General features: G+C 41.6%; 1 protein-coding gene across 11 annotated transcripts in view; it reads left to right on the forward strand.

Moving 5' to 3' along the window:
* The window catches only part of FNDC3B (fibronectin type III domain containing 3B), a 389,419-nt gene that overhangs the window by 279,229 nt on the left and 94,049 nt on the right, over positions 1 to 16,141 (forward strand). For all 11 annotated transcript variants that reach the window (XM_061637327.1, XM_061637337.1, XM_061637336.1 and 8 more), the window contains 6 exons: positions 114 to 252; positions 1,230 to 1,283; positions 4,501 to 4,625; positions 5,785 to 5,956; positions 9,893 to 9,979; positions 15,728 to 15,866. In XM_061637327.1, coding sequence (XP_061493311.1) covers positions 114 to 252; positions 1,230 to 1,283; positions 4,501 to 4,625; positions 5,785 to 5,956; positions 9,893 to 9,979; positions 15,728 to 15,866 — 716 coding nt within the window. The remainder of the gene's footprint in view (positions 1 to 113; positions 253 to 1,229; positions 1,284 to 4,500; positions 4,626 to 5,784; positions 5,957 to 9,892; positions 9,980 to 15,727; positions 15,867 to 16,141) is intronic.

A 16,141-nucleotide genomic window follows, 5' to 3' on the forward strand; every position in this document is an offset into this window, starting at 1 on the left:
TTCGTAAGTTTGGCAAAAGGAGCAATGACCCTCTCATACTGATACAGTCAGATTAATAATGCATATATATATATATATATATATTTCCCTTCAAACTTTGTTCCCTATTTCAGGGTATACGCAGTCTACAATTCAGTAAAGGGATCCTGTTCAGAACCTGTTAGCTTCACCACTCACAGCTGTGCCCCGGAATGCCCTTTCCCACCCAAACCTTCGCACAGGACCAAAAATTCCCTAACTTTACAATGGAAGGTAAGCAGCATGAAAGCTCTGAGTCTTTGAGGGAGATCAGTGTATTGTCTTCTTTAGAAATAGATTGATGGCTTGTTTCTAGTGTATCTGAGCCAGGCAGTGGATTTGCATTGACAAGAAGCTATTTTGCATGTGGGTCGGTACTTCCCGCTTTCCATTCAGTTGTCCCTCTCTTCCCCTTTGCAGCAGATGCGAAAGCTGCTGCACTGCAACTTCAAGGAGTATGATCCATCAAACTGGAGCTGCTTTGCATTCCTCTTCCCTGCTAAGTTTCTCAGGAGAAGGAGGAAGCCCTGAGACTTGCTCATTCTTATTTAGCAAATCTTTAAGGAGACAAAACTCCTGGAGGGGGGGCAATGCGGACTCTGGGGAAGGAAACTTGGAAGTGTGTGTGTGTGTGAGAGAGAGAGAAAGAGAGAGATTGGAAATTGGGAAGGGATTCCCCCCAACATACAAGCACGTCAGGTATGGGGGAGTGCTTTCAGATACTGGGTAAGGCAAATTTTTCCATGGAGGCTTCTTAAGGAATGTTTTGAAGGACTTATTTTTATCTTCCTCCTTCTGTGAGGTGGCTGAGATCAACTTAAGTTCCTTCCTGATCTTCTTCCTCTCTTCCAACTATCAGTCATTGGCTTGGTTTGCCTGTAACAATAAGCCATGTTTTAGCCAAAATGAAGTTTTTGTTGAATGTCTGAGCCTAGCCCAGCACACTAACCATGGTTTGTTTTTTTAGAAGCAAACCACTATGTGTAGCCATGGTTTGTTATTGGCTTATGAACCAATAGACACTACTGAGCAAGGTGGACCAATGGTCTGATGTAAAAGGCAGCTTCCTATGTTCTTATATAATGACAATCGTAAAAGTGTAAGCAGAGCCCATTTACGCTTTCCAGGTGCAACATCATGGAAATTTCTAAGATTCTGTTTTCTTGCCAAGTTCTTTTTCCTTCCCTTCTGTTCTGTTTTTTCACATACAGGCCCCTGTTGACAATGGTTCAAAAATCACCAGCTACCTTTTAGAGTGGGATGAGGTAAGTGATAATTAATCAAGGGGGAAATAACAAGCTTTCTGTTTCACCATAAATCTGTTCAACAGAGAAACACAAACCCTTCAAAACACACGAAAATGAAATTGTGGAAATGTAAGGTTACGTTTGGTTTTTATGCTCCATAAAATGTCTTTGACCACGTATAAATAGTACGGTTCAAAAACAATCGTAAGGCACCAGTAGAGCTCAAACCATGAAGTTTATTATGTCTCAGATACTAAGGTCTTAACTGAAGTGAGGGTGAAAGTAGATTTTAATTTGCTGACCTCGTATGCTTTTGCTTCTTTGCCCTCTTAAATCAGCCTTTGCCAACCTGGTGCCCTCGATGTTTTGGACTACAACTCCCATCAGTGTCAGCCAGCACAGCCTTTGTGTTCCAAAATATCTGGAGGGCACCAGGTTGGTGAAGGCCACTTCTAAATGGATTGCTTTTTCTGTATATGCATTTGAGACACTGCTTTTACCGTTCTTAGAAGGCTGCTCCTGTGTGGGCCTTCCTCTTCAGGCACTGTGCCTTGTTATCAAACAGATAAGCCACTTCTGGGAAATGTGTTTTGCAAAAGCAGGCTGGCATTCATTCACTTTCTTTGGAAGACAGGTGCCCCTGAGCTGTTGTTTGTTTTTGGAAGTCTAATTCTGGAATGTAACTTTTCTAGTATGAATTGGGTTTGTTCCTGCTGTAGGAGGACTTTTCATAGACGTGTGGCAAAAAGACCTTTGGCCATTGGGGCTGCAAGCACTGTGACAGGAGAAACTGCCTTGTTGAATCTCTGCCTGTTACACAGCTAATACAGCTCTAGCACATGACAGTACAATGATTTAATTACTCTTCGTGATGCCTCTTGGATTCGTTATATGCTAATATTAATCTACCAGCACTTCTCCCAGGGGAGATCGGCAAAGGGTCAAAACTGCTAGGGCTTCCTGACCTGTTCGTTATTTTTTAAAAAGCTTGACTAATGAGTGCAGGCTGGCAAATCTCTTTCTCCATCTAGGAATGGAATCGGGGTGCTTCCAGACAGGTGTTTTATTATGGGATCGGTGCTAGTTGTACAAGCAAGTTTTTTGCACTGTCCGCATGATGTCATCAGCATCAGAGTGCCAGCCTGTATTCCCTCTCCCCTTTAATCTGCTCACCCTTTCCAGGGAAAATCCAATGTTAAAAAAAAAACTGTTGTCAACAACCCATATGCACTATCTGAAGGCCCCTTTGGGGATATTAAGACCTCCCTCTGGAAGCATCCTTGGACTTGGGATCAGTGGATGACCTTGGGTCAGTAGCAGTCTTTCAGTTTAAGCTGCTTTTACAGGGTTGCTAGTAGGATAAAATGGAGGGTGGAAGAGCCACATGCACCATCCCAAGTTCCTCGGAGAAAGAGCAGGATAAAGACATAACAAACTTAGCTCCGTATTTATTGGGAAAAAAGCTGGGTGTCTGAATCCACACAGAGTGAACCTACACTTTTTAGGTTACAGGTATTGGGGACAAAAAATTTTTTCTTGCATTTGTTGTCACATTTCATTTTTTCTGTTTTATTTTTTTGACATGAAAATTTTGCCCTTGCTTTTTCCAGTCATAATTGCAGTATTAGAAAATGCTGCATGTGAAGCAGTCCTAATTCATACCTTATGAGGGACCTAGCAAGCAAATCAGTGTGTGAGGCTCCTGCCACCATTTTTTAATTAAAGAAAAAGAAAACAGTTTTGGCGAGGAAGAATTTGGAGTGGCTATGTGGATGTGTGCATGCACGTGTGTATGCACATATGCTTAACCTTTCCCCACCCATAGTTTCTCCACTAAAACCTTCCCATAGTTCCTTCTACCCTGCAGTGTTCCAAATGTGTCATGGGCACATGTGGTACCCTGCATAGAAAAAAGCAGCTGTGTGGTTGTGGGTAATTTAGAATGGATAAGCAACAGGTGGCGAGAGTTAAGCACCCTCCCTTATCTGCGGTCGATTCTTCAATCCAAATAACCCCTTTTTCACTTTCCTGTTGTTGTTGTTGTTAATAATAATAATTTTTTAAAAACTTGTATTAGAGTGTTCTTGTATGTTTCTGCTGGACCCTGGGACACCAGTCTTGAAAAGATAAGTTGTTCTGCAGTTCTGCAGGGGTATATGAGAGGAAGGATTCATATTCTTTTTATAAGTTGCCTATAGAAATAGGGAGTATATTGAAAGCCTGTTGCAAAGCATTTTGTTTAAAGATGACATAAAATTGGAAGAATAATTCCTCAGGATTCTGGGAAGGACTCTTAAGGCTCTTGTCTAGAAATGCAGCAGCTTCTCATACTTCCTTTATTTTGGGAATAGAAAGATTTCCAAGTAAATAATCCTGCTTAATTAGAAATATCAGCCAGCCTCTGATGTGAGCATCAGTGGATCATGAAATATTATCTACTGTGAGGCGTTTGAAATAACAGCCAGCCTGAATTTAGGAAATGTATTTTATTTGTTTATTTAAACCCATTGCTGTCCCACTCTTTCTCCCTAAGGCTCTATACACTAAAAACATTTAAAGTATGAACAAGCAGTAGTAAACAAGACTTAGAGCAGCCAAAATAACTAGGAGGGACCAAAAGTCCTAAATGTAAGAGATGAGAGAGCCATCCAAATCTCTCAGAAAAGGGAGTTCCAGAGATAGAAGGGAGCCACCACAGGAAAGGCCCTCTGGCACATGGTCACCTGACAGAAAATCAGTTTAAATTGGATTAGTTACATATTTTAAAAACTCTCTATGTGACTTTTGGAAGTTCCTGAAAAAAAAGGACACTTTCTTTTATTTGAGACTACTTGAGAGTTATTTCCCAGTCTGCCAGCTTTGGATACAGAAAAAAAGCTACCTTTAAGTTCCTTTAAAAAAAAAGTTAAAGATGACAAAAAGAGAGTGAAGCAGGCACATCTGTGTGGCCCACTTAGTGGCAGGTTGTCTTAAGATTTCCCAGAGCTGAGTTTTGCTTGTTTGGTGGCTCTGCTAGTTAATCCAGGTGCAAATTTTAATCTGAAATTGAGGCATTAGTTTGTTAAGGATTCTGATTAATCAGTTGAAGTGTGCAACTTAAAACATATGCAGACATCACTCAAAAAGAGATGTGCCGTTTTAACAATGATGATAGTTGTTGAAAGAACATGTATTTTGGCTTTTTAAAAAAGTCACATTTATGAATTCATATTAAGTTATATGCCTTTTTTTTCAGGGAAAAAGAAGCAATGTTTTCAGAGAATGTTACTTTGGGAGCCAAAAACATTACAAGGTGACAAAACTCTGTCCAGCTGTGGGTTACACATTCCGATTAGCAGCTCAGAATGAAATAGGCATCAGGTAAGTCACAACTGATCATGGCTCCAGAAGCATGTGTGTGCGTGTGTTTTAAACAATTCATAGTAGTTCATAGTGTTGACCATGTCCTCCGGGTCAAATCACAAGAAGAGCTGTGCTGGATCAGATATGAGACCTATCTAGCCCACCATGCTGTTTGCTGCACTGTCTGGCCAATTGCCTACCAGTTTTATTTCAATAGAATGATTTGTGTTTTCAGAAATACTTTGGGTTTCCTTGCTTAGAGGAGGTGTGAGACTGGGCATGCATTTCGGCCTAGGTTTTCAGCTGAAGACAGAAGAACATCAGCATCTGTTAGGAGAAAACCAAAATTTTATAAAACAGGAAACAAAATGGTGATCATTTTCTAGGAAAACACTAGGTAGGTAGAGCAACTAACAAGCAGTCACAGGAAGCACTGCTGAGCAGGATTCGGAAAGCACAGCAGAAGTCATTCAGACAGAAAAACAACTGCATGCCCAGGACTAGCAGCTAACCTGGTTAAGGAAAATCATCCAGAACTCTCTCTGGTTGGTTAGAAGACTGGAAAAATTGACCAGCTTGACTCTGTGGTCTTATATCTGTGACCTGGGGACTAGCAGAGCATCCATCTCCATGGTAGACCTTCTGTTTGAATGCAGGAGGTCCCAAGTTCGATCCCTAGCATCTCCGGGTAGAGCTGGGAGAGGTTCCTGCCTGAAAGCCTGGAGGGACATTGCCGGTTCAGTGTGAAGAATACTGAGCTAGATGGACCAATGATCTGACTCTGTAAAAGGCAGTTTCCTAAGTCCCTATGCTTCCTTGTTCTTCTGGCATGGACACCAAGTAAGGCCTTCCCTCACAGAACAGAAGTTCCAGAACATGAGCCCTTCCACCATTTTTTCATTTTATCTTTGTTTTTGTTAAAGTACTGCCGTGGTTAACAATTGACACTGTTGTCTCAGCCTGCCTTGTGGTCTAAGAGGAAGTTTCCATTTTGAAGCCCAACAGGCAAAGCCAGCATCTGCCATATATAATTCAGAATTCAAAATAGTGTGTGTCTACCAAGCAGAAAAGGATTTTCAGTTGAGAAAATACAGCCTCTCTGTTGTACTTTTGTGAAAAAGCAATGTCGTCATCGTCATCATCATAATGGCGCTTTGTTTTCTCTTTTGCTTCATAGCGGCTTTAGCCAAGAGGTTGTATGCTACACGTCAGGGAATATTCCTCAAACCCCTTCCGCGCCGAGGCTTCTCCGTGCTGGAGTCACATGGGTCACCCTGCAGTGGAATAAAGCAGAAGGCTGCACACCAGAGGAAGTGATTACCTACACTCTGGAGATTCAGGAGGATAATGTAAGTTCTGAGTTAACACAGCTTAATTCAAGAACGTTTATTGCCAAGCAAAATATATGTATGTTTGATTGATGTATCAGTTGACTGATATATCAGAAGGTTTTCAAGCAGCTTACAACATCATTAAAAGTCAAGATAATATATCATGCATAAAGCAAAACAAAAATAAAATATATATCTCATACAGCCACAGAAGGCTTTGGCAGCACACTTAATGTATCCTGGTTGGCAAAGCAAAAAAAAAAAAAAGTTCCTCACCCAAACTTCAGCAGATTAAAAATTAAAGTAAAACACACACATCCCAGCCCAAGGTCAGGTGTGTTGTTCTGGGAAATTCCCACCCGTCCCTACCCAGGAGTGTTGGCCTCCAGACCAGATGGTGCAATCAGTGGGGGAGTGGCTCATCCTCCAGGGATGGGCTGATGACTCCCTTCTCCTTTCAGAGAGGGCAGTAGCAAAATGCAGAGCAGCAATATTATTATTTATTAGATTTATATCCCGCCCTTTCTCCCAGTAGGAGCCCAATAGGTGGCAAGAGGTTTGATCTACAGGTGTTCCAGCCACTGCACCTCTCCTGTTGCTACTGGAGTTCAAGAACAGAGAGAGTTCATTCCCTCTTCTCTGTGTTTGTTCCCCTCCAAAGGAGAAATCAGTAATGGGGCAGCAGGGAGGAAGTCCCCATCAGACTGGAAATCCAGAGCACTTCCTCCTCTTGCCTTCGGGCCCTCCAGACTGGTGTTTTATTGTAGGTGCATTTTGCAACATGTTTTTGATACAATAGTACATTAGCAGTGGATTTATTCTGCTTTATTAGTTGTTCTGTGATCCTTCTCCTATGCTGCCACATTATTACTCGTCGAATGGGCTATGGTATGACAAAAGCAGAACAAAAATAAACCAGAACATTTGTGGTACAAAAAGTTGCATTATTTCAGCAGGAAGTTACAGGATATACCCTGATAGGGAATGAAGCAGTGTGACTGCCCTAAAATGTTTGGAGCTGCAAAGACTATTGAAAATGAGATTGCTTGTGACCACCCTGATACCATCATGAGTGCAAATCATCATGAATGCACAATAAAAAGTATGTCTGGAGAGGGCCCTTTGTCCTCTGGAGAGAACAAACCTCAGTTCTTTCAGGTCAATAGCAAGATAGTTGCCATTCCGTATGTCTTCCCATGGGAGAGAAGTTGGAAAAGGCAGAAGTGAAGCAGTTATGTCTCACAAAGTCTCCAGGAGAAGTCTTGGCTGTCATTTATTTGCTCCAAAAAGAACTCATGGCACAAAACTGTTGCTGGCAGCCATTATTTATCATCCAATCTCATTCTCGCAGCTGAGAATCCTTATGTGACCAAAATGCCACCATCCAGCAAGAGAAGGAATCCCAAGGTTTGCAGAAATAATAACAACAAAAACAAATTAGGGGAAAAATCCTAGAGGGCAGGAGAAGAACTTTTTTTTATTACTTATGTAACAAAGTTTCTATACTACTTGATCGTAAAAGACCTCTAAGCGGTTTACAAAAAGCCCCTGAAATTATTTATAAAGAAGTTAAAAACAAGTGATTAAAAACATTTTAAAACAATGAAATGCAACAGACTAAAAAGAATAAAACATCACCATCTATGTGTCTGGATAGGCTTGCCTAAACAAAAAAGTTTTAAGCAGAAGCTGAAAAAATTACAGCAATGTCACCTACCTGATGTCAATAGGCAGGGAGTCCTAAAGAGTAGGTGCTCCCACACTACATGAGTAATTTGTTCCCAGTGCAAAACTAGTATTATGCAGCACCTGTAACAGTACCTGTTCCATTTTACCAGAAATTAAGGGAACGAACATGCTCCTTGGACAGGGAATGCTCACTGATTGTTTGAGAAGGGGACAGATAGTGGTGTTGAAATGAAGTATCCTGGAAAGGGGCACGGCTGGCTGGCTTGAACTTTGAACAAGAGCACTCCACACTGCAACATTTTGTTCCAAGTTCTACTTGACTATTTTAATCTCTATAGATATAAAATATCTTGCAGCGACTCTGGTTTGAATAAATAGGGGTATGCAGATTGAATTATCTTCCTGGTTATTACTGGTAGAGCCCCTTCTGAAAAGACCCATAGCCCCAGTATGGCTAAGGGCCATAAGGTATTATGAAGGAGCTTTCTAAATCCATTGCAAACAGAGGATTAAATTAGTAAGATTTTCTTTGACCCAGAACATGTAATATCTGAGCCTAAGTTTGAACCTGAGTCATCAGATGTGCCAGGCTTAAAGTGCAACATTTCAGCATTTCTGTGAAACCTTTCCAACACAAAACATTTCGTCATAGAAACAACATTGAAGGGACTCAAAAATAATCATGTCCTTTGCCCCAAAGGCCAGGCAATCCATGCACCATATATGTAATCAGACTAGGATGTTCCAGAAGTGGAAAGCTTGTTCTGAGTTCTCCTGTGTCCTTCACCATGGAGCTTAAATTCCCCCCCCCCCATTTTTCCCTTTGTGGGCATCTCTTCTCATAACCCATGTTGAATTTGCAAAATGTGCCACCCTAACGTGTGTGTGTAATGCTGCCCAGAGTGGCACCCACTAATGGCTCCTTGTGTGAAGCAAAGGGACAAATGGGCCCAGTCCAATGGAGACTGGTGGCTCCGATGCCAGTGGGGCAGTGAATCCACTCCACATTTTAGTCTGAACTTTGAAGAAGAGCACCTTGGACAGCTTGAAATTTTGGACTAAAACCTGGAGAGGAATCATTGCTTCACTGACATCGGGACCACCAGTCTCCACTGGTCCAGTCAGATGCAATCCCACTATAGCCACTTACTTCTGTATATCAAGTGCACACGGTTGTGCTGGGGAAATTAATTCCTAATTGGCTGAAAGGCCTCTAGAATGACACAAAGATAAGTTGTTTCTCTTCTGCCCATCTAAGTGCAGCACAAATAGCTCTGTGCAGCCCCTACAAGGCATCTTCTAATGGTAGCTTTGCTAGTGAAATAGCATCAGGCAAGATGCTGTGCTTGTATAACAGCTTCTGTCTATTTATGTTGGTGGCATAATGCCCCAGCTTTTGAACTTGCACTGGGATGGCAATGCCTCATTCAGCATTACTCCCTTATTTGCTAGCATTAACAACTCATACCAACCTTTCCCAGCCTCCACTGTTTGGACTACAACTTCCATCATCCTTGGCTGGGGCTGATGGAGTTGTAGTCCAAAACATTTGGAGGGCACTAGGTGTGGAAAGGCTGGTCCATACGTTTGGTGCGCAGTTACAAGTATTCTACAACTATTTTGTGTTTGTCATGTTCACACCCAAAGTTCTGCCTTGTTTAATTGCCTTGGCAATACGCCATCTGATTACAAACAAAGCCTCTCCCTTTAGCTCTCCACACTTGGTGATCAGGTGGGTTGTTGCTACATGCAGAACATCTCTCAAAATGAGGGATGCTTTGTGCTGTGTTTGCAGTTCTCCTTTATTGACAGAAAGGGACAGCTGTGTGCTTATGACCCTAAGAATACATCATTCAAGTTCATGCACAGGGCATTAGATCTAATGTTCTCATGACAAGAACCTATCCTTGTGGGAAGAAGTCCCCGTCGCTGGAAGGGGCCATTGTGGGTTGTCTTGTGTGCTGACAGTACACAACAAAGCTTCAGACTTGTGTTCTTTCCCTCTCCCGCATCCCCTGCTTAGCTCATAACTAATACATCAGAGACACTCTGAGCCTAGAAAAAAGAAGTAATTCAGAAGAACCACAAAATGCTGGGAGAAATTTAGAGGGAGGGAATTTTGACTGGAAAAGGGGGCACATTTTATGCCACAAAAGCAACTTTTAATGTCTGTGTGGCAGCAGAACGTTGTTGCTTGGCTACATGATGCTATTCCTTAACTTTTTCTGTCCTGTTGTTTAACTTCTGTCCTAATTTGCACCTTAGGATAGTGTGTTTCACCCAAAGTACACTGGAGAAGACCGAACCTGTACTGTGAAAAATCTTAAAAGAAGCACACAATATAAATTCAGGGTAGGTGCTCTCTTGCTCTCTCCTCCCCCTCCCCCTCCCCCTTTTTCACACCTCCTTTCCATTGCTAGGCTTAACTATGAGCATGGTGGTGTCATATCAAACACATGGTATTACATAGATGTTATGGGGGAGTGGACAAGGAGGCAAAACTACACTGCAGTTTGGATCAGTAGGCATGTGTTCACTACTAGCTCTGCTCTAAAAAGTCTCTCTGAGCGGTTATCAGTGGGAAAAGAAACTGTTGTTCCTCTTATGAGAATTCTTAACTGCTTGGCCGACAATTTTATGGTTGAATTTAACATGATTTGGTACTATAGAGGGAGGCATCTGCAAAACTAACATATTCACAAAATTCAAAACTGCTGTAAACGGTATAGTTTCTGGAACACTGCAAAATGCTGTATTTGCTAATGAAACTGCATTGCTTACTAGTAAAAATTTAGCTGACTAAAGAATTATTGATAAGGGTAGCATCACGCCTGTGCTTGTGGCTCATTTTTAGGACTGATTTTTCAGCGTCAGCTTTTCTTTTTTTTCTGAATAGATTAAACTTGCATAATCAACAATAATCTCTTCCAATGAGCTTGTTATCCCAAGGGAAAGCTATCACCCCCTTCCCCCATTATTATTTTTTAGTTCATTCCAATCTTGGCATATTGTTACCCAGCTGATAGCAAAATTTGGTTGTTCTTGTGAGATGTGAAGTGTCCAAGAACTGGGTTAGCAACCTTAGTATGCAAATACTGATCAATAAAATATATTGTTTGTTATCTGACATTTAGCAGCTAGACCATAATCAAACTTTGTTTAAGAAAAAAGTGGAAGATCTGAGGAGCTTCAACTTATCCACACAAGAACAAGAATCACCTTTGGTATACAGCAACGTTCTCTTGGAATTAATAAATAACAACCTAAAAGAGATTTAAAAAAAAAAACAGTGGTACCTCATAAGCTGAGCAAAGTCTAGCATTAAATTTCAGATTCCTCCTGGAGATGCCAAGCATCCAAAGCAGACTGTATCCATACTTTTGGAAATGCCCACATATACAAAGATTTTGGGGCAGTATTCAACTAACAAGTTGTGTTAGCACTAGAGCAAAGGGGTTCCCCTCTCCTCTAACCACACCAGCCCAAATCTGCTCCAGAATGCTGGGGGGAAACCCAGAGCATGGGGAGATGAGAAGGGGAGATGATTCTGTCAGCTCATGGAGAAATCCTTGTGCTGATGGAACTATTGCCTTAGCGCTACATTGAATACTACCCTTGGAATGAAGTTCCTAAGATGTTACAGGTTAACATCTTAAAACTAATCCTAAAGTGGCTCTTTGGTATTATCAGAAATTAGTTTATTTATTAAATTTCTATCCTGCCTTTCCTCTCAAAGGATGGGAGGTTGACTTGAATTAAGTTTCGTTAACAGCCAAATTGTGCATTGGATAATATTGGAAATCAGAATTACCATGTATCACAAAATTGTTGAGGTACATCTGGGAAGAAGCGTTGTTAAGAAAATTCAGTGTTTCTTCAAGGCCAAGCAAGACATACAAAAATCCCTGGGCAAGTTTATTGGGAAATGGTCTTTATTTGTAAACTACTGGAACAGCAAATTTCAGGACAATGTGCAACCAAGCAGCACCCATCTGGTAGCGGTAAACTAATGTAACCTCAGTGCCCACTTCAATTATAGACAATTTATTAAAATTTTCTATCCATCATTAATACTGTCTTCCTACCTTTTTAAGGCTGCAATCCAAGCCCTCTTTGCACCAAGATGGTGGGGGAGGGGTGGTGAATTTGGAGGAAGGGTTCCCTTTGCCTGACCCTGCCAGCCTCTGCCTGCATTCCACCCACTAAACAGGTTGAAAGGCAGAAAGGGTGCTACTGGTGAAAAGCCCCAAAACAGTGCATTGCAGGCGGGTGGCTGAGCCAGCCCAGGATCTGCTTAGATAACGAGTCAACCCCACTGCCGTCGTGTGACAGCATTGGGCCTAATCTGGACCTCTCCAGACTGGCACAGTGATTTGCCTGCCCCGCCTTCCACCCTAGACAGCATGAGCAGCAGGACTACAGGTGCAGCAGTGTCTCCACCGCTCTGTCAAATGACACCGCTTCATGAGCTAGGTTTGGATTGCAGCCTATTTTATTGTATTTACAAATGTATTTTCATGTTCATGGTCTGAAATCTTGTAATGTTCTCTGCTTTTGAAATAATAATAAATATATATGGGGAGGAGGGGTACAAATTTGCATATCATTCCATATTACCAAGTCTTCAATGCAGGTAAATATTTTTGAGATACTGAAGCAGGTGGAAAATAACTAGCAATTTAATAAAAAGCTACCACTCAGTTTTAGAAGGAAGGGCCATCTTTAATATTTTCCTTTTTGTTCCATTACCGTCCGCAACACACCAGAACCAAAATAGCATTAAAAAGACCCTTCTATATCTTTAACTCAAGTTAACTAAAGCTTTGGTTTATTTATTAACTGTTTAAAACTTTCATCCCTACTTATTTTGCCCCTGCTTGCTGCTCCTGATCATGCAAAGAGTTGCATGCATACATTTGCACACCTTGTTTGCTTCTAAATAACACATGGCAGGACAGCAGTGTTGTCGCCAGCATCCAGATTTAATTTCAGCTGCAATTTTAGTGTCTAGCCACAAGGGGATGCCCTAGCTTTTTGAGAGGTTATATTTCTTTGTGCATGCAAAGATGCTTAGGTTTATTTTGAAATGTATTTGTCTGTACACAATTAGTTATTTTAACAACGCAGATAATGTAAAAGCAACTCCTCTGTTGGGTTTCAGTGCCAGCTGCTACATAATTGCTCAAGGAAGTAAAGATTAAAATACAGGAAAATATTCTGAATGGAAAACATACCTTGTTGCTAACACTGGGTTGTATTGAACTCAGAGTAGAATCACTGAAATTAATTAACCGAAGTTGGTTGTGTCCATTAACTGCAATGGGTCTACTCTGAGTAGGACTAATACTAGATACATCCCTTGTAAGACTCTGTGTCAGGCTGGAGGCAAGCCCTTTTTTCAGAGAGTTGAAATTGATTTAAAGTGAGTGGGGTGTCCCTGCTTCACTTTCACAGGTTTCCGTATAGTTTCAGAAGCCTTTAAAACGAATTTCCCCACTGAATATGTCAGATGAATGGAATTCATTGCTTATTGGAGCCAGTATTGTGGACCTATACAATTGGAAAGGAATTTCTCTTTACAACTGATTCAGTTTAGACCACATTCACACCATACATTTATTCCACTATTACACCACTTTAAACAGAAATGGCTTTTCCCAATGGATCCTGGGAAGTGTAGTTTGTGAAGGTTGCTGAGAGTTGTTAGGAGACCCTGATTCCCCTCACAGAGCTACAGTTCCCAGATTTCTCTGGGAACAGGGGCAAGACTGTTAAACAACTCTGGGAATTGTAGCTCTGTGAGGGGAATCAGGGTCTCCTAACAACTCTCAGCAACCTTCACAAACTACACTTCCCAGGATCCTTTGGGGGGAAGCCATGACTCTTTGAAGTAGAATAAATGTATGGTGTGAGTGTGGCCTGTTTTGTGGGGGGGGAAATAGAAGTGAATTCTGGAAAAAAAAGATCTTTTAGTAAGTGGAGTTCTGCTCTTCAGAATTCCAGCTGCTCCGTTTCATTCCCTCTCATACCTATTTTCCATTTTTACCTGCTAACAGTCAGTCAGCATACAGTGGCCACTGAGTTCACTTTGTCCTCATTTGACTGATTGTTTGATCTTTTGCCTCTGCTCCCTCCCATTTTTTTTACAAAAAAATAAATTTAAAAATGTATGTATATCTGCAAACCTCGAGGTTCCACCAAACCTACTAAACTAGGATGTGGAATAACAGTGTTCAAATCCCCACTCAGCCATGAAGCTCACTGCTTAACCTTGGGGCAGTCACTGCCTTTCAGCCTAACTACCTCACAGTGTTGTTGTGAGGATAAAGTGGGCACACCACCTTGAGTTGGAGGAAAGACAGGATATAATGCTTTCCTCTTGTGACTGTGTGTTACTCTTTTGGCTACATTTCCAGCAACACTCACAGCCTGAGCTTTAGAAATAGAATGAATTATTGTAAATAAACGTGGGTTGTATTCAGCTAAGTCCTACTCAGAGCAGACCCATAAAAAATACTGAATCTAAGTTGTTAACTTAAGTGGGTCTACTCTGAGTAGGATTAGCATGAACTGTCACCCTATTTATAAAACTACAAAACTGCTTCATCGTTAGGAATAAGTTAACAACTAATTCCCCATAAATGCCTGCGTAAATAAATGCTTTTTAAGTAGGTGCCAAAATGAATAAAGGGTTGAAGTACCAACTGTACTTCAGAGGGAGGGCTTTCCATAACTGGGCACCACAACAGAGAAGGCCTTTTGTTGCATCTCCACATAACGGGTCTTTCCTGGTAGCAGGATGTTTCCTGAAGATCTTAAAGCCCAAGCAGGCGGGTATTGGAAGAGGTGTTTGTATGCACACTATGGAAAGCGATGTCTGTCTTAAATTACCACCAGCTCTGTTGTCTGTCTGCAGCCCACACACGCACACAAACAAACACTGAATATTGCAGTTCATTCTAAACTACACTCACCTTGTTTTGAGTTAACTAAAATGGTTGGATGTAGCATTTCCAGGTCCTTGAGTTGACTGGGCAGGAAGTAAATTGCTTTTTGACTGCAGCCAGTGAGCTAGTGCAGGAGGGTCCTTAATGATGCCTGCATTAGTAATTGTGGTACAGATGGACAGCAAGAGTACAGGATAAATGCACAAACCTGTACATCCCCCAGAGCTTCCAGTTCCAAATTAGCCAGAGTATGGCTGACTTCAGTGGTACTTCATTCGACCACCGTCACCTTGCAGAACTGTTCATTATGTCTCTCCACTGTACCTCAGTTCCTAAAGATTTACGCTGTGATCTTAGCCCTATCCAGGCATTCAGTTTACTCATGTGATTCCAAATCCTATGAGAAGAGTAAGGGGGCATGCTGTCTAATGCAACCTGCTCCATTGCATCATTCTTCCTGGGCATGTTATGCCACACCCCTTCTGTCGCATTGCCGTTCCTGTGTATTCAGCCCTCCGTGTGCTGAAGAACAAACTTCTGCAAGGGGGAGCCTCCTGTGCTTCCCTGTGGATTTAGGAGGCTACCCACTGGAGAGGTTCCCCCTCCAACTAGTGGAGGACAATAGGAACAGTGATGTAATGAAAGGGGGTAGGTGTAGAATCTAGACAATGCACCCCATGCTATACTCATGGGATTTAGAATTATGTCAGTAAACTGAATGCCCTAATAGGACACTTAAACACGACTTGGAAACAATTACCACTAATTTCATTAGCACTTAATTTCAGAGAAGGTTAGGTATGCTAAAAGTCCACAGAAATCAGTGTTACTGCAAAGCACCCACCAGTTCCATCCATTATGGACCTAAGTTAGTCTTGTCCATTATTTTCAATGGGTTTACTCTGAGTAGAACTAAAATTAGCTACAACCCAATGCAATTAACTTCTTTTGGCTTGTGCCTAGCGTGTTTCAGATACTGACAATAGAGAGGCTTGTTGAGATGGTGCCTGGCAGCCTCTGAAACCCTAAAATCAAACCTAGCTGTGCCCTTACTTAAAACATACTTTTCTTTCTCAAGTGATTCTTCACGGTCTCTTGTACAATGCAGCTTATCAGCAAGAATGTGAAGATAATTGCGTTTATTTTGTTCCAGCTAATTGCCTCCAATGTAGAAGGGAAGAGCAGTCCCAGTGATGTCTTGGTCTGTACAACAAGCCCTGACAGGCCGGGGCCTCCCACCAGACCCATCATTAAAGGGCCAATAACATCTCATGGCTTCAGTGTCAAATGGGGTAAGATTACTCATTCATAGTACTAGACCTCAGAATCAAGGCTACATACACAGCAGCTCTTAAAAGCACATTTCCTCATGCCAAGAATCTTGAGAACTGTAGTTTGTTAAGGGTGCTGGGAACTGAGGGATAAACTACCATACTCAGAATTAGGGGACAGGGAGAATGTGTTGAGTACTACAAGAAGGTGCTAGTGTTAATATGTTCTCCATTCTTTTTTCTACTATGAGAGAGAGACTGTATGCATGTGTTCATGAATGGAATCAATGACCAAG

The sequence above is a fragment of the Rhineura floridana genome, chromosome 7, assembly GCF_030035675.1.
Source record: "Rhineura floridana isolate rRhiFlo1 chromosome 7, rRhiFlo1.hap2, whole genome shotgun sequence".
In the NCBI taxonomy this organism is placed as follows: domain Eukaryota; kingdom Metazoa; phylum Chordata; class Lepidosauria; order Squamata; family Rhineuridae; genus Rhineura; species Rhineura floridana.